General features: G+C 43.5%; 1 protein-coding gene across 2 annotated transcripts in view; it reads left to right on the forward strand.

Moving 5' to 3' along the window:
- Window positions 1-19278, forward strand: part of RPTOR (regulatory associated protein of MTOR complex 1) — a 337424-nt gene that overhangs the window by 70415 nt on the left and 247731 nt on the right. For both annotated transcript variants that reach the window (XM_024760891.1, XM_024760890.1), the window contains exons 2-3: window positions 116-218; window positions 17229-17311. In XM_024760891.1, the coding sequence (XP_024616659.1) occupies window positions 116-218; window positions 17229-17311 (186 nt within the window). The remainder of the gene's footprint in view (window positions 1-115; window positions 219-17228; window positions 17312-19278) is intronic.

The raw sequence follows: 19278 nt of genomic DNA on the forward strand, positions 1-19278 counted from the left end.
CTGAAGACCGGCTGTAGAAGCAGAGGGCTGCGTATGTCTGGGAACATTTTAACAACTGGAAAACTCATCAGTGAGTTTCATATTGAATTATTTGTTTTTTCTGTTGTGTTTCTAGATGAAGACCGTCAGCGTTGCCTTAGTTTTGTGCCTGAATGTTGGTGTGGACCCTCCAGATGTGGTGAAGACTACTCCTTGTGCACGTTTGGAATGCTGGATTGGTAAGCATGGGTCCCTCTCTTACAGCCTGTTGCAGGGGCCACTGCGTGGCGTTCTGGGCTTGGCAGGGCTTGCCTCCACTGTCCTGGTCCAGTGCAGGCCTGTGATTGGTTTGTGTAAATCTGAAGACTTTATTTCATTTTGCAGTTATATAACCTTTAGGCTATTTTAGATACATTCACTTATGATTTGCAGTGGAGAAAGTGTCTCAAGAAAAATTGATAAGGTAATGACTATTGGATTATATAATTTTCTCCTTTAAATTTGTCCTGCATCTGGCATGTAGTACAAGCTTTATTTATTTATTTATTGATAGATTGATTGATTGATTGCTGTGTTGGGTCTTCGTTTCTGTGCGTGGGCTTTCTCTAGTTGCGGCGAGCGGGGGCCACTCTTCATCACAGTGCACAGGCCTCTCACTGTCGCGGCCTCTCTCGTTGCAGAGCACAAGCTCCAGACGCGCGCAGGCTCAGTAGTTGTGGCTCACGGGCCTAGGTGCTCCGTGGCATGTGGGATCTTCCCAGACCAGGGCTCGAACCCGTGTCCCCTGCATTGGCAGGCAGATTCTCAACCACTGCGCCACCAGGGAAGCCCAGTACAAGCTATATACACTTAAACCTGAATGACTGATGCCTGCATGCAGGCGCCTCAGTTGCACAGTGAGGAGTCCCACCTAGCTCTTTCCAGGAGGAGGCGAGGCTGTTCTTTGTCGTCATCCTCCTCGGACCATCTTAGCACAGTGCTGACTAGAAATGGTGAGTGTCCACAACCTTCACTTGTTTCTGGTCTTAGGGAGAATGCATTAGGCTCCCACCACTAAATAGGGCATTAGCCAAAGTTTTTTTCTGATGCCTTTTCTAACGTAAGAAGTTCACTTCTATTTTTAGTTTGCTGAGAGTTTCTGTCAAGAATCAATGTTGCATCTTATAAAATGCTTTCTCAACATGTTGAGATAATCACCTGGCTTTTCTCCTTTAGTCTGTTGATGTGGTGAATTATATGGATTGATTTTTTGGTTGTTGAGCCAACCTTGAATTTCTGGCATAAACCTCACTTGTATTATCTTTTTCATATGTTCCTGGATTTGACTGCTAATATTCTGTTAAGGAATTTTGCATCTCTGTTTATGAAGGATATTGGTCTATAGTTTTCTCATCTTCTAACATATTTGTTTGGTTTTGGTACCAAAATAATGCTTGGTCTCATTAAATGAGTTGAGAAGTATTCCCATCTTTTCTTTTTTATGGAAGAGTTTGTATTGATTTGGGTATTTTTCTTCTCTAAATTTTAGTGTAATTTACCAATGAAGCCATCACAGTATGAATTTTCCTTTGTTTCCGTCACTGATTATTCAGCTTTCTCTTGGTAGGATCAGAGCAACCCCCCCCCACCCCAGCTTTTTCTATTCTAAGCAAAAGCAGAAATTCCCTTTATCTACTTTAAATAGTAAAAATTACAGACTTATTATAATCTGAATTGGAAAAAAAAGTTATTTTTCCCACTTACCTGTCTCGCTACTCTTTGGGGGTGTCTTAGGATGACAGCCTTTGTTTCACAGCCTCCTGCCTGAAGCATAGGCCCCTTGTTCCCCAAGCCCGGTGTCAGTAGCTGTTTTCTGTGGTCAGTTTCCTCAGATGCTTTCTTGGCTCTCTGCCATCCCCTGGTGACTGTGCCGATTGAAATTGACTTCTTATTAGCCACCACTGACTGTTTCCACTTCACTTATCCCTTGTCAAAGCTGAATTTAATCAATTGTTTTCTATTTCCTCCCTCTTTAACTACTCTTCTGTTAGGTTTTTTAACACAGGGCTTCTCAACCTGGATCCTGGTGTGTACTCCTAGGGATGCGTGAGCCCGCTGGGATTGTGTGGTCGGTGGTGTCTGAGTATAGCATTGCACCTTCCGGGCTGAGGGCCCTTGGTTTTTATTAGATTCTCTAGGGGTCCTTTGCATCCTACCCTCCTGTCCCCAAATAGAAATCAAAGAACCCTCCCTCACATCTCACCCAGTCTCTTTGATCAGTATTTATGGGACAATGTTAATGAAAACGCAAAGAATTCCTTACTTCCTTCTTGGTGTGAAATCCAGCAAACGAATAGATTTTTTAATATTGTGTTCTTAAAAAAATTTTGCAATTCAGGTATGCAATCTACTTTGTCATAATTTCGATGGATTTTGAATTCAAAAGGGCACATTGCCTTTTTTTTAGATTTAATTTTATTTATTTATTTGTTTGTTTATTTATGGCTGCATTGCGTCTTTGTTGCTGCGCGGGCTTTTTTAAATTGTGGTGAGTGGGGGCCACTCTTTGTTGCGGTGCGCGGGCTTCTCCTTGCAGTGGCTTCTCTTGTTGCGGAGCATGGGCTCCAGGTGTGCAGGCTTCAGTAGTTGTGGCCCGCAGGCTCAGTGGTTGTGGCATACAGGCTTAGTTGCTCCACGGCATGTGGGATCTTCCCGGACCAGGGATCAAACCCGTGTCCCCTGCGTTGGCAGGCGGATTCTTATCCGCTGCACCACCAGGGAAGTCCCCACATTGCCTTTTTTAAGTTGAAAAAATTTCGCTTGGCTTTTGTTAAAAAGTGGGTCCTTACGTTGGTGATTTTAACAATATGGGATAAGAAAAAAAAACCTCTTAGAGATTTGATTCAGCAAATTTGTAATGGTGTCTAGCAGCCTGTATTTTAATTTTTATTTTGAAAAAGCAGTTTCAAAAGTTGCAAGTAGAGCACTAAGCAGTGTTTTTCCTGATTCATTTGAAAGTAAGCTGCTGAAATGATGCTCCATCACCTTGGAATCCTTTAGTGTGTGATTCCTACAAACGAGTTTCTTTCATAATGACAACTCGGTCTTCACAGACAGGGGATTAACATGGATGCCCTGCTACTGGGTTAGCCTCAGGCTGCGCTCAAGTTTGCCAGGTGTCCCCATAAGGTCCTTTATGGCACAAGGACCCTTCGCTGTATCACCCATTGCCCTTAATTTAGTCTCATTCAGGCTGCAGCAGGCCTCAGTCTTTCCTTAACCTTCATGACCTTGACATTCAGAAGATCACCAGTGCTCTGTTTAGCAGAACAACCCTGATGTTTCCTCGGGATTAAATTTTGTTTATGCCTCTTTGGCAAGAGTGTCATGGAAGAGATCCGCCTTCCTCTGTGGTGTCCTGTCAGGTGGCACGTGACTTTGATTTATCCCATTGCTGGTTATGTAACTCTTTTATCACTTGATTAAGTTGGTGTGGTACCTGAACTTCAGCTGTGAAATTCGCCCCCTTCCCTTTTGTAGTTAATAAGTATTCTGAGGGAAGAGGTGCTTTGGCTGCGTTAATATTTCTTTCCTCATCAGACTTTCAGTTTATTCAATTTGAACTCATGGTTTCCTTTTTTATATTTTATATATTTTTATTCCTATTTTATATTATAATCAGTGGATTATAGTCCAATATTACCATCATTTATCTTGATACTCCACTTGTTTCCCATTTAGCTAGTGGGAACCCATTCCCACTGGCTTATATGGCCTTTTGTCTTGTTTCCATCGTCCTTAGAGTTACATCTGTACTTTCTATCTCATCTTGTCTTTCCCTGCTCCATTCCTGGGATCAGCCATTTCTCCAAGGAGCCCAGTTCCTTTTAGTGGCAAATAGAATTTGAAAACCGAGATCTGGGTTCTAGGTGTTCTTATTGGAGCTGTGTACTGTGTTGTTTCTCCCATTGCCTCTCTCATTGGACGGAGCAAGGGAATGCACACATGCACACATGTGCATAATATATGTATGTGTTTCTGTGTGGACACACATTCATATCTATATTTCAGTATTATCTATACAAATAAAAAACATGCATTACATTAGTGCCTCCCATTCCAAACCAATAGGAATTTTCCGTATTTATCACTCTTCCTCTGACAGTGAGAACCTTGGTATCCTTCATCCTTAATATATTTACTAATTTGATGAATCCTCCTCTGTGAACCAACTTCTTATCCCTGTCATCATACTTCTTTATTTTATACCCAGCTTCTTCCCCCACAGGTGTCCGTCCTCCTCATTGCCTGGGCTCCGATACCCCATATGGGTCACCACTCCACGGACATACCTTCTTTCCTTCCCCCGTACAGGCTCTGAGCCCCTGATTGGACTTGACAGCTCATTCTGGCCTGCCACAGTTACCCTCATCCTAGAGCAGGTGCCAACCTTGCCCAGACCTGCCTCTCCCCCCAATGGCTTTAGGATTGTTCAAGAAGGGATTTCAACATTTTCAACAAGTGCTTTAGGTTTCAGGCTTGGCTAGCTCAAGGGATGATGATATATCAGTAACCAAGATGGAGAGTTGGGGGCCAGCTGGGCTGGGGAGATAATGGGATTACATTTTGTGTAAGGTAAGGTGCTTCTGGAATGCTCAGAGTAGAGCCACCTTCCAGCAGACAGCTGGAAAGACCTCTCTGGTTGGAGAAAGGGATTTGGGGGACGTCACCTGCTGAGAATGTGCAGTGACTAGAGGGAGAGGAGCAGAGCCAGGCTGTGAGTGAGTGGGGAGGGGTGCCGCCTGTGACAGAGACCCCTCTGGGTGGGCAGAGGTAGGAGGAGGGCCGGGTGCCACTGGATGAGAGTTTCAGGTTGGCATTGTCACAAGCTGTGGCTGCGGTTGAGTGAGAGATGCTGGGAGCCTGGAAAGCGAAGGGGAGAGGTACAGTGAAGGCTTGGCTGGCGAGGCAAGGAGACCCAGGCTTGATGACGGGTTGGTTCTGCCATTTTCAGGATGGGAATACCTGGAGTATGTCATGGGTGGGGAAGGAGTCCCTAGGAAGACCCCCTGCAGGGGTTGGTGCCTTCACATAACCTAAAAAGCTGTTTCCGTTTAGAAGGCAACCAATCAATGTTTTATATGTGGTCTTAGCATTTTGTGCTCTGTCAGCAGAATTCAAAAGGTTTTGCACTCGTCAAGACCCCAGCTTATTCATTCCAGCTGTTTCACTCAGTGAGTTCCGTAACCATTTGGGACCTTAGTTTCCTCATCTGCAAAATGGAGCTGATGATGGCGCCCACCTTTTGGCTGGAGGGCGATTAACTGGAGCGTGAACTGGGCTTAGCATGGGGACTGCCCTCAGCCAGGAGCAGCCCCCACGGGCCTGCACCCGCCTCCCCACCCCACCCAGCAGGCCAAGGTGCAGGGTGGGAGCTTGAGCTCTTGCTGCGTCTGTGCTACCTCTGCTCTGTTCTGTGTGCTCGCCCCAAAAGAGAGGGGAAAGAACCCTGTGCTTCTGTGCACAGGGCTGGGTAGGGATTACGAGTTGATTGCTTTATGGCTGCAGACACACATCAAACTGGTGAGACTGTGCTGGTTGAAACTGCCCTGATCTCAGGGATAAGGGGTCTGGGAGCTTGAGAAATAGACAGAGTCTTACTTTCCAGTCCGTTTTTGTGTACCTGTGTGTGCACAGTCTCCATACACGTTGGGGAGAATCCTCCTTCCGGAGGCTCAGAGAGCGTAAGAGTCCCTGAAGTGGCCCTTTAGGGTTTTGTGCGGTGCCGGAACAAGCGAGTAGAGGTTGTACCACAGTACTCTGCAGTGATGGCCTGCCCTCCCTGCTGGACTGTTACACAGCCAAGGCCCGGCTTCCGAGCTCCAGCTGAGGGAGGAGGAAGGGCGCACAGGCCCTGAGTAGCCCGGCAGGAGTGTGTGTGCAGACATGAGGCCGTAGGAGTGGTCCGGGAGCTAAACGCCTCTCCCCGCCCCACCCCTCTGTTCCTGTAGATAATAAGATGCTGTTTTATTTCTTGGAGGCGACACTCAGGGAAGCAGGGGGGAAGCTGTTTTGTTTTATGGCCCCACATTAAAGTAAAAACAATCCCGCTAAAGAACGGTGCTCCTATACCTGCTGGAGAAATCTGTGTTTTAAAACAGTGTAGATGAGCTGAGTGCTGAACAGGAGGGAGTATAATTTAGCCTTGATGTCTTTTATGTCTAGCTAATGGTAGCCGTGTATCACAGGTAAGAAGGCTATGGGTTTGTCGGATGCTTGGGAATTTGGTTATCCTAAGGAAATATTTGGGAGGCACTTTGCTTTGTTTCCCTTATTCCTTAGAGAAAAGCATTTTCTTCTTCCCTCCATACAAGTGGGCATTAAGAGACCTGTGTTGATGAGCTAAAAATAGTGGTGGTAGGCCTTTGCGTGTCGCTCTTGGTTTTACAGACACTTTCACAGACTGTCGTCTGATTCTTACATCAGACTTGGGCTTGAGAGATAGTCGAGTTGGTCAACAGATGTTTGTTAAGTAGAGATCTACGTGTTAAGTGTAGAGGTATACACAGAAGAAATGTAGGTCGTGATCCTTGGGATTTCGCTGGAGACAAGACGAGAGCAAGGGAGACAGACCCCTCGAGCTCAGCAGATGTGGGGGAGTTGGAATGGGCCACACGGGTTGGGGCGGCTGCATGGGAGGTGAGAGTGATGGACCCCGGGAAGAGAAGGAGCCTGGCAGTGGGGACCGAGCCCTGGGAGTGCTTGCTGGGCTCGCCTGGGCCCTGCTGCTGGATGCTGGCGCACGCCCCATGCCTGCACCTGGGACCCTTGCTCTAAGGGGCTCCTGGTTTAAACCCTGTTTTCTGTGTCCGGTGACACCAGCCTCTTGTAGTAGTGTCTGGGTTTCCCCCGAAGGAGGACTGTGTAACTGCTCGGAGCCTCCCTTCCTCTCTACTGTGCAAAGCGACTTTTGTGTAAGCAGCGAGGCCCATACTTAAAACAGGGCGTCCCAACCACCCCCTCAGCTCTTTTGAGAACACATCCAGCTCTTGGTGTTTGTATACAACACAGCAAAAGACAACAGGGACCTGGTCTACTTGTGGATATGTGGGGAGGGAGGTTGAGTGGTTAGGATGGGGCTTAATTGTAGAGAAGGCTCCTGCAGGATTCTGGCTCCCTTCCTAGGACCCTCAGGTACTGGGAGGATCAGGGTTGGGCCATTAGCCAGAGCATTACTGCCATGGTCCATACAGCTGAGGGGCTCCCAGCTCTGTCCTTGAGCTCAGTGAGATGAAATGCCTGTCACTCTGTGCGCTACTACTTATAAAATGTATGTAGATGATATTATGGCTAATAGAATACAGAGCCATTAAAAACCGTTTCTGATTTCAGTGGCCTTTTTGCCATTAAGTACTTTCTCAAGCAAAAATTAGTTACACAACTGATTAGTGGCAGAGTCCTTGAAAGACATATAAAGAAATTTGCACTTGATCTGGGAGGCAGTGCTCAGCTAATAAATCGATGAACAAATACTTAGGAAATGTCCACTAAATACAAGCTACAAAGAAGTACAAACGTTCCTTGAGCAGTGAGCTCTACATGTTTCTAAAATTTCAATTTGTACTGAAGGATAGCATACGTTCAGGAAGATGCACTCATTCAAGTATGTAGTTGATAACTTTTCCCAAACTGATCAGACCCAGATCAAGAAACAATATTATCAGCGGCCTGGAAGCCCATCTTGTCTCTTGTCACCTTCTAGTCACCCAGGCCCTGGGCTCCACTGTATTGACAGCGCCTGTTATCTCCGCTGATTTTGCATGTTATCTAAATGGGAGCATTCAGGAGGCACCATAGGCCTTTTGGGGGAGGGACATCATAGAAGTATTATTTTAGAAGGATGCACTCTGCTGGTCTGTTGAGAGGAGACAGGTCAGTGGGTTGAGGAGACAGGGCAGTGAGCCCTACTGCGCTCCCTGGCCTCTGCCCTCTGCTCCCTGCAGCGTCTTCAGGAGCTGGCTGGGAGCAGGGAGTCTCAGTAGTGTCAACGTGAGGTGCTGCTGGTTGGACCGATACAGTCGTAGCTGATGGTTGTAGTGACCATCACGTAGTGACCAACGTAGTTGCAATGATGGGGCACAGGGTCTTTTGAAGGAAAATTGGATAGGACATGGTAGTCGGGTTGTATAAATGTGAAGATGGGGAGGTGAAAAAGGCTCCACTTTTTGGGCTGGCTGAATGCCAGCACCACCAGGAACCTTTGTGACCTTGGACTAAGTCATTTGACTGCTTTAAGCTTCAGCTTTCTCTTCTTTGTTATGAGGTGGGTTGGACTAAGTCCATGTCATTGTGAAGTTCTAAGCGTTATGAAATACAGAGGGTTATGCTGAAAAGCTTGCAGGCAGGGAGATTTATCAAGAGCTAAAATTTTATACAAATGCCAATTACCATCTACTTTTCTTTCCATCCATCTATCCAGCCACCCACCCACTGACTCACTCACTAATTCACTTCGTTCCTTAAGTAGAAACCCGTGAAGGCATTAGAAGAGAAGTGTTTCATTAAGACAGAACTACAATTTTAAATTTATGTTCTGTCCACTTCACCCTACATCAGATTGATAACATTGTCAGCAGTATCCACCCAGGAATTTAATTTTAGTTTACTTAAGTTATTTAGTTGTTTATTTTAGCAAATGTAGTATTAAATGCACCATTTTAGTCGTCCTCATTCTTTCCCTCTCTTCACCTCCCCTCTCCCACTCACTGTCATATTCTTGGGAGGAAACCATAAAACTAATTGACCGCAGGGATTCCCAGTGGGTGGGATGTGACGGCCTCACTTAGTTGATCACAGCCTGATGGTTTGCCGGTAGCTGCCCCTGCTCCTCCCTTGGGTGGTGGTATTTTGATCCGAGACCAGGGGAAGAAGAGTGGGTGCTGCTGTCGGCCGCCACTACTGACGAGGCTCCAGTGTCTGTTGGGCCGTCGGTGAGGTGCACAGAGAAGTGTGGCGTGCCTCTCTCCAGCTCCCACATGCTTTCCACATGCCCTTGCTGGGAACAATGCGGGGAGGAAGGGGCAGGTGGGGGCCTGGGCTTTCCAGAGGGTGAAGTCCGAGGAGGAGGTGTAGTTTTCGTCCTCCCTGCACTCTGGGCCTTTGGAACTCCCTCCCTTCCCTTTGCCTTTGTCGTGGTTCTTTAGAGGATGTGCCTAAGAGCTGCCACTGATCAATGTGATTCCTGGGCAGGCCTTTATCTTTTTACAGAGAAGGCCACTTCTGTTCTCTTAGCCATAGGTTGCCTATGGCCAGAGTGCTGACCACAAGGGCACTGCATGGAAGTGTGGATGCATGAATTAGATGCATTCAGACCAGCTCTGACATTTACTCTGTTGGTCATCATTCACAGGACATGACCAGCTATTTGACGGCTTCAATTTGTTGAAGCTGTTTTCTGCTTCCCTTTGCTTTGGTTCCCTTTGCTCTGTTTCCCTTCCCTATGCACTTAGGTGGCCCTTAATTTTAACTTTTCAGATCCCAATTCATTCCTGTCTCTTGCCAGTCTTGTGATTCAGATTAGAGCAGCATTGATTGCTGTCATTGTAATTCTTTTGAGACCTTAACACTCTGTTCCTGCCATATCAGAGAGAGCTAAAGATTAACATCTAATTTCTTTAGTTATAGATTAAAACAAGTTTACCATAATTCTTCCAGATAAGTTAGTTACAACCCAATTTTCACCAGGTTTCCCTCAGCCAGAGCTGCTCATCAGGTCACTGGCCTCTTCTGAAGCTATTGAATTAGACTTTCCAGGGTGGGGCCTGGCATCTCTATGAAGAGTCCTTGATGACTTTGACATGTCCATGGTAAAGGCCCCTTCCAACTCCAAAGTCCTGTTACTTAATTTTATAATTAATTTTTGTGTTATTTTTATCAAGGTAACATATGCATATCTTAAAATTCGAATAGTACTAAAAGGTAGATTAAGAAAGAGCTCTGTCCTGCTCCCACCCTTCCCAGAGGGGCTACTCTGATTGAGTCCTTTCTTGTCTATACATGTATATATAACCTTTTCCCCTGTAGTTACAAATTTGCTAAATTTTCTGTGAACTTACGAGTTTATTTTATTTTTTACATATATTCCAGTACATCTGTCAAATGCTATCAATATTTTTTCCAGTGCTCAGATAATCTGTTACTTTTTTAAAAAACACTCCTCTGGCTCCTGTTGGGCTCCTTGGTCTCTGGATCTGGTACACGGGTGACTTGTGTTTTTTCTTTTTCTGTTTCTCACTGTCTCTCTCTCTCATTTCCTGGATCATTTGTTGCCTTCTTTTGTGGCCTGTTTCCCAAGAAGAGGAACATGAGATACAGGTTTTGTGTTTACATGTCTGAAAAGACCTGTATTTTACCCTCAGATTTGAATATCAGGTTGAAATTATTTTCACAGAGGATTTGAAGGCATTGCTCTATTTTGTCCAGCTTATAATGCTGTTGGGAAATCCAGAGCTTTTCCCATTCCTGATTCTGTGTTTGTGATCTGATTTTTCTCTATGGATTTTTCTTTGTCTTTCTTTTTTTTTTTTTTTTTTTTTGGGGGCCTTTGTTTTTTTTTTTTTTTTTTTTATGTCACCAGCAGTAAAAGGAGTCTGAAGGATTGACAAGGACAGAGCCAAGGGAGGACCAGTCAGTGTGGAAATCTTGCTAAGGTTAAGTTAACTGGAGATGAACTCCTCGTTCCATAGATTCCCTGATTATATATTCTTTTCTTCCTTTAGACAGAATCAGGTTCTCCTTAGACCAGTGGCTTTCAGTCCTAATTGCATGTGAGAATCACCTGGGAGCTTTCTTTCGCTCCCACGGTCAGGGCCCCACATGCAGGGATTCTGATTTAGGCTGCCGGGCATGGGGCCCAAGGCCTGGTATTTTTGAAAACCTTCCTAGATGATTCCAGAGGCAGCCAGGTGATAGCAGAGCTGTGGGTCAGCAGTGCTACCCAGTGGTTCAGTTCCTTCCTCTTCCAGCAGGTGGTTACTCTGGGCAAAGGGCCAGATTCATTTTTTTTTTTTTTTTTTTTTTTTTGCGGTGCCATGCGGCTTGTGGGATCTTAGTTCCCTCACCAGGGATCGAACCCAGACCCCGGCAGTGAGAGTCCTAACTACTGGACTGCCAGGGAATTCCCTGTCTTTTGTTTTTTAACAATTGGATTATGATGTGTCAGGGTGTCCTTGGGTTAATCCTGTTTGTGGTTCACTGAGCTTCTGGAATCTGTTAGTTTACATCGCTGACCAAATAGAGGAAGTTAACAGGCATTATATCTTCAACTACTTTTTGAGCTCTGCACTTACTTTTCTCTATCTGAGACTCTGATGACACTAACATTAGACCTTTTGTTATTGTCCCCCAGTCCCTTTAGGCTCCTTTCTTGGGAGTCATTCCATTTCTACAAAGAGGAATCTCGAATTCTCTTCCAGGGCGGGATTGTTCAGCGGTGGCCAGGAGGAGAGGAGAGATTAGCTGATATACTTTGTGGAAGATAATATTTGAGAGGGATAGTATATTGAGAGGGAGAGTTGGGGCAGAGTTAGTATTAATACATGGAAAACAAGGAGACTGAAAAACAATTCAAGAAAGATGTCATTTTCATACACTACTTGGCTCAGCATTGAATAATATTTCCATAGGCATTACTAATGTAAAACACTGAATATTAATTTAATAAAAATGTGATGTGGTTATGTTGGGAGAATAGGGAATGGGGGAGTGGGATGGTGGCTGAAGAGAGGACAGTTCTGTCCTCTGAGAAGTGAGGCTTGGGATGTGGATGGAGGGGTGTAAGGTCGGATCTTAACAAACGGCACCACGAAACAGAGGAAAGCTTCAAGTGAGCTTTATTAGGGAGCGCTCCCGGGCGAGGTTCACTGGTCCGAGAGAAAGGGGGCCAGAGAAGTTGTGCCCGGGCGAGGGTTGGGCAAGATTTTATAGGGGAAGAAGGGAAAGGGGTGTGGTGAATCTGGGAGGGCGCAGGGTATTCCTTATTTGGTGGTCTTTTCGGGTATCCTGGGGGACCGTTAGTCCCACCCCTCGAAAGGCGGGAAGGCTGGGCTGGTTTCAAAATCCCCAGGTCAGTTCCTGGAACTGGGTGGTCCGGAATGTCTCCAGGGCAGTTTCTGGAACTGGGTGGTCCGGAGAATTTCGTTCTGATGCAACCTGTGGATCTGATTGTGTTCCCCTGCCTCGGGCCAGTTGGCCTTACAGAGGGCCAGGACTGCTGCTCTTTTGTTGAAAGCCTTGTGATGCTATCTGCCTTAAGCCAAGTATATATGTATAACTTTGAGTTTAAAGAAGCCCATGGGAATGCTCTGGTTAAAAGGGAGAGGCTGAATATCCTAGAGCATGGAGTTTAGTGTCTGAGAAAGTGGAACGATCTGGAATCCAGAACATAGAGTGGAAGAATTAGTCACAGTTTGGAGGAGAATTAGATAAAAGACGTAGGTATTCTACCTATCCAGTAGTCTAACCTCTTCCTTTGAAAAAAATGCTTTCTGATTGAAATTAGAGACACTGTTGAAAACAGTTTCCTACAGCTGTTAAAGTGTGGTTTGTGGACCACTGGGGGTTCCTGAGACCCCTTCAAGGATCCACGGGGTTGAGACTATTTTGTAATAACATTAAGATGTTACTGGCCTCTCACTCCCTCTTGCGAGAGCACCGGAATCACAGCTAACTGCTGAACAGTCATCGACAGGAAGACACTGGAACGCACCAAAAAAGATATCCCACATCCAAAGACAAAGGGGAAACCACAATGAGATGGTAGGAGGGGCGCAATCACAGTAAAATCAAATCCCATAACTGCTGGGTGGGTGACTCACAGCCTGGAGAACGCTTAGACCACAGAAGTCCACCCACTGGAGTGAAGGTTCTGAGCCCCACGTCAGGCTTCCCAACCTGGGGTCCGGCAACGGGAGGAGAAATTCCTAGAGAATCAGACTTTGAAGGCTAGTGGGATTTGATTGCAGGACTTTGACAGGACTGGGGGAAACAGAGACTCCACTACTGGAGGGCACACACAGTGTCTCAGCAGAAACTCTACAAGCCAGAAGGGAGTGGCACGATATATTTAAAGTGATGAAAGGGAAGAACCTACAACCAAGATTACTCTACCCAGCAAGGATCTTATTCATATTCGACAGAGAAATCAAAAGTTTTACACACAAGCAAAAGCTAAGAGAATTCAGCACTACCAAACCAGCTCTACAGCAAATGCTAAAGGAACTTCTCTAAGTGGGAAACACAAGAGAAGAAAGAACCTACAAAAACAAACCAGTAACAATTAAGAAAATGGTAATAGGAACATACATATCGATAATTACCTTAAACATGAATGGATTAAATGCTTCAACCAAAAGACACAGGCTCGCTGAATGGGTACCAAAACAAAACGCATATATATACTGCCTACAAGAGACCCACTTCTCAGACCTAGGGACACATACAGACTGAAAGTGAGGGGATGGAAAAAGATATTCCATGCAAATGGAAATCAAAAGAAAGCTGGAGTAGGAATACTCATATCAGATAAAATAGACTTTAAAATAAACAATGTTCCAAGAGACAAGGAAGGACACTGCATAATGATCAAGGGATCAATCCAAGAAGAAGATATAACAATTATAAATATATATGCACGCAACATAGGAGCACCTCAATACATAAGGCAACTGCTAACAGCTATAAAAGAGGAAATCGACAATAACACAATAATAGTGGGGGACTTTTAACACCTCACTTACACCGATGGACAGATCATCCAGACAGAAAATTAATGAAACACAAGCTTTAAATGACACAATACACCAGATAGATTTAATTGACATTTATAGGACATTCCATCCTATAATGTCCTATATTACACTTTCTTCTCAAGTGCACACGGAACATTCTCCAGGATAGATTACATCTTGGGTCACAAATCAAGCCTCAGTAAATTTAAGAAAATTGAAATCATATCAAGCATCTTCTCTGAGCACAGTGCTATGAGATTAGAAAGCAATTACAGGGAAAGAAACATAAAAAAACACAAACACGTGGTGGCTAAACAATGTGTTACTAAATAACCAAGAGATCACTGAAGAAATCAAAGAGGAAATCAAAAAATGCCTAGAGACAAATTACAATGAAAACACAACGATCCAAAACCCATGGGATGCGGCAAAAGCAGTTCTAAGAGAGAAGTTTATAGCAATATGACCCAACCTCAAGAAACAAGAAAAATCTCAAATAAACAATGTAACCTTACACCTAAAGACACTAGAGAAAGAAGAACAAACAAAACCCAAAATTAGTAGAAGGAAAGAAATCATAAAGATCAGGCAGAAATAAATGAAATAGAAACAAAGAAAATAATAGCAAAGATCAATAAAACTAAAAGCTGGTTCTTTGAGAAGATAAACAAAATAGATAACCCTTTAGCCAGACTCATCAAGAAAAAGAGGGAGAGGACTCAAATCAATAAAATTAGAAATGAAAAAGGAGAAGTGGGGCTTCCCTCGTGGCGCAGTGGTTGAGAGTCCGCCTGCCGATGCAGGGGACACGGGTTCGTGCCCCGGTCCGGGAAGATCCCACATGCCGCAGAGCGGCTGGGCCCATGAGCCATGGCCACTGAGCCTGCGCGTCCGGAGCCTGTGCTCCACAACGGGAGAGGCCACAGCAGTGAGAGGCTCGCGTACCACAAAAAAAAAAAAAAGGAGAAGTTACAATGGACACCACAGAAATACAAAGCATCATAAGAGACTACTACAAGCAACTCTATACCAATAAAATGGACAACCTGGAAGAAATGGACAAATCTTAGAAAGGTGTAACCTTCCAAGACTGTACCAGGAAGAAATAGAAAATATAAACAGACCAATCACAAGTAATGAAATTGAAACTGTGATTAAAAAAAACTTACAACAAACAAAAGTCCAGGACCAGTGGCTTCACAGATGAATTCTATCAAACATTTAGAGAAGAGCTAACACCCATCCTTCTCAAACTCTTCCCAAAAATTGCAGAGGAAAGAACACTCCCAAACTCATTCTCCAAGGCCACCATCACCCTTATACCAAAACCAGACAAAGATACTACAAAAAAAGAAAATTACAGACCAATATCACTGATGAATATAGATGCAAAAATCCTCAACAAAATACTAGGAAACAGAATCCAACAACACATTAAAAGGATCATTCACCATGATCAAGTGGGATTTCTTCCAGGGATGCAGGATTCTTCAATGTACGCAAATCAATCAGCGTGATACACCATATTAACAACTTGAAGATGAAAAACCAGATGATCATCTCAATAGATGCAGAAAAAGCTTTTGACAAAATTCAACACCCATTTATGATAAAAACTCTCCAGAAAGTGGGCATAGAGGGAACCTACCTCAACATAATAAAGGCCATATACCACAAACCCACAGCAAACATCATTCTCAATGGTGAAAAACTGAAAGCATTTACTATCAAATTACCAGTGGCATTTTTTACAGAACTAGAACAAAAAAATCTTAAAATTTGTATGGAGACACAAATAGCCAAAGCAGTCTTGAGGGGAAAAAGTGGAGCTGGAGGAGTCAGGAGTCAGACTCCTGACTTCAGACTATACTACAAAGCTACAGTAATCAAGACAATATGGTACTGGCACAAAAACGGAAATATAAGATCAATGGAACAGGATAGAAAGCCTAGAGATAAACCCACACACCTGTGGTTAACTAATCTATGACAAAGGAGGCAAGGATATACAATGGAGAAAATACAGTCTCTTCAATAAGTGGTGCTGGGAACACTGGACAGCTACATGTAAAAGAATGAGATTAGATCACTCCCTAACACCATACACAAAAATAAACTCAAAATGGATTCGAGACCTAAATGTAAGACCAGACACTATAAAACTCTTAGAGGAAAACATAGGAAGAACACTCTTTGACATAAATCACAGCGAGATCTTTTTTGATCCACCTCCTAGAGTAATGGAAATAAAAACAAAAATAAACAAATGGGATCTAATGAAAGTTAAAATCTTTTGCAAAGCAAAGGAAACTATAAGCAAGACAAAAATCAACCCTCAGAATGGGAGAAAGTATTTGCAAACAAATCAACGGGCAAAGGATTAATCTCCAAAATATATAAACAGCTCATGCAGCTCAATATTAAAGAAACAAACAACCCAATCAAAAAATGGGCAGAAGACCAATCAGAAAATCTACAAACAGCAAGTGCTGGAGAGGGTGTAGAGAAAAGGGAATCCTCTTGAACCGTTGGTGGGAATGTAAGTTGATATAGCCACCATGGAGAACAGTATGGAGGTTCCTTAAAAAACTAAAAATAGAATTACCATATGACCCAGCAATCCCACTACTGGGCATATACCCTGAGAAAACCATCACTCAAAAAGACACATGCACCCCAATGTTCATTGCAGCACTATTTACAACAGGCAGGTCATGGAAGCAACCTAAATGCCCATCGACAGTTGAATGAATAAAGAAGATGTGGTACCTATGTGCAATGGAATATTACTCAGCCGTAAAAAGGAACGAAATTGGGTCATTTGTAGAGACGTGGATGGACCTAGAGACTCATACAGACTGCTATTACTTTTAAAGGAATAAAGATATATTTTAAAAATTTCTCATCTAAATTTTGAATATAGTAAATGCCGATAGGTACAACCACATAAACAAAAGTTCTTTGGGACACTCCACGATTTTAGAGTGTGAAAAGGACTCAAGACCAAATAAATTTCAGGACTTGCTGGTCTAGAGTTATTTGCTCTAGAAGCTCCTCCTGAAGTGAATAGGTAAACCCAGAATGAATAGGTGTACAGGACCCCTTGTCCACAGGGTGGGTCTCTGTTTCCACAGAATCACAGCCTGGGCCTGAATAGGAGCACAAGATAAAGCAGTAAGAGGGCAAGAGAACCATAGGTGCTGAAATAACAAACGTGGATGAAAGGAAACAATCACGGGGCCAGTGATGTTAATTAAAACAATTTTCTCTAGAAAGGTGAAGAGTTGTGGCTTTTCAGTCTATTCGGGTGCCTTAGTGGTTCCATAAGTCTGGCTAAACACAGGTAAACCTCAAGCCCTGTTGTGTTGTCTTTAGTCAGAGGTGCCTTTGAAGTGACTTGTGTGAGAGGAAACTCTGAAAGAGAGATTTAGCAAGGAGGAAATGCACAAATAAAGAACTTTCTCCTTCTCATTGCTTTCCCAGATCCTCTGTCAATGGGTCCTCAGAAAGCCCTGGAAACCATTGGTGCGAATTTACAGAAGCAGTACGAGAACTGGCAGCCAAGGGTAAGTTCTTTATGTGCTTTCCTTTTTCTTTCTTATGGGGAAATTTAGTTTCTTGGTTTTAAACAATCTTTGAATCCAGATCCTCATCTCATATAATCCAGTGATTGGACACTCCCCGTGGCAGGCTTGCAACCCCTTTCTGTCTGTTGATGTGCTCCATGGATTCATAATGAAGCACATGCCCTAGTGTGAGCCATTAATTGGATGGTCTGTTATTTATTTTGCCTACGCTTTCCCCTGAAATATTTGGAAAAGAAAAAGTATTTTTCATGTTACTCTTAAGTCGCGGTTTTTATTTTACACAGGAAATGTATTTTCAGTCATTTTCTGCAACCTCAACTACTTAGAGCTATTTCTCCCATCTTCAATTTTCAAATAGTTGAGGAAAAAAGCAGTCAACATTCAAAAGGTGACACCTGTTATATGCTTTGCCTTTGATTCAAAAGGTAAGGTTCTTTTTAGGGAGTCAGTTACCAGTTACTGTGTCTTTTGTTGCCTATATCTTACCATTTTAAAAAAAGAAAAGTGGTATAGAATATAACAACTCTGTCAGATTGCCTTTAGATCTCAAGTTATTTGTAAACCGCCCGAAGACATATTTTATTTAGTCTTTCTCATTAACTAGTTTGAGGATTTAATAATTCTAATAGAAAATTAGAAATCTGAGGTGTTTATGGAGGTGCCTTTCCATACAGCTTTGTGTGATGCTGGTTCTGGAATTATCTACAGGACGTGACAAGGAGGGGGTGGTGAGCAGGTGGCCTTGCCGGCATGCCTCCCATGGATCTTTGCTTCTCCTTTTCGGGCGTAAGCCTAATGGGAATGTCTTGGAGAACCAGCAAACACTTGCCTGTCTGGGATTTTCGTTCGTGGATTATTTATCCACATGATCTGGATTTAGGAATTCTTCATGGATTATTTACATTCCAAGAGAAGAGAATGGCCAGGAATAAATTTGTTCCTGCCTGTGATGGTGCCCTTGGTAATTTTTTACTGTTGCTTATGGTGCCAGGTGACTAATGTCACAAAATATCTCTGTGCCGCTGCTGTGTCCTTGTGCTTTGCATTTCTAACTTTTCAAGTCAGTAGTAATGGACTCTTGTCCTTCCTTCCCCCCTCCCCTCCCCTCCCCTCCCCTAAAGTCCTTGGACTCTTGTTCTTTAGAAGGCAGTTTCTTAGTGGAGATTTTCATCGATGTCTAAAGGCTTTGCTTTTTCCTCCCTCGAATTTGTTACCTCTTGGTGGTTTATATAAAAATTCAGTAGCATTTTTCTTGAGAGTACAGTGTGTTTGGGGCATGGATGAGGACCAGAAAGATATTTAGATGGTGTGTTCCTTTAAAAATAGTTGAGATGCCCCATGTTATCAGTAGAAAATAGTTTCCTTGAGGACTTTGAAGGTACTCCAGGCTAGACAGGCACTGAGAGGCGTAGACAGACCTTATCGTCCACGTGGGGCAACGTGCACAGGTAATACCGGAAGACACGATGTCACTGGCAGATGGAAGGTTGAGAACCAGCACTACTAAAATTTAAAAGAATGCCTTTCTGACTTAGCTACTTCTGACCATCCTCTGGGTTTGACTTTATGCTTTTGCTCTTTGCTAGACACATTTGTTTAAAAAAGAACGTGACCAGATCTACTGATTGAATTCTTCATAGGAAGGGTCTCTGCTGTTTTAATTACTTTCTTCCTTTTAAAGAATTATTATATAGAAGATACAGTCTTTTAGAATGCGTATTTAGTATATCAAGACATTATATGTTCATTACATTTGGTGTGATGTGTAATTTTTGTGCGTGTGTATGTGTGCTAAGAGTTGATTTACTGCTAGCTTTATTATTAGTTTAGCTTGGTAGGTATTAGTAAGTTCATGCTAGCTGACAGTAAATGGAATCTTCTACACTAGGATTATTATTATTTTTAATCTAAATTTCTGTCTATGAGCAGATCTCTTCCATGCTATC

Source organism: Neophocaena asiaeorientalis, unplaced genomic scaffold (genome assembly GCF_003031525.2).
Source record: "Neophocaena asiaeorientalis asiaeorientalis breed wild unplaced genomic scaffold, Neophocaena_asiaeorientalis_V1.1 scaffold30, whole genome shotgun sequence".
NCBI classification, from domain to species: domain Eukaryota; kingdom Metazoa; phylum Chordata; class Mammalia; order Artiodactyla; family Phocoenidae; genus Neophocaena; species Neophocaena asiaeorientalis.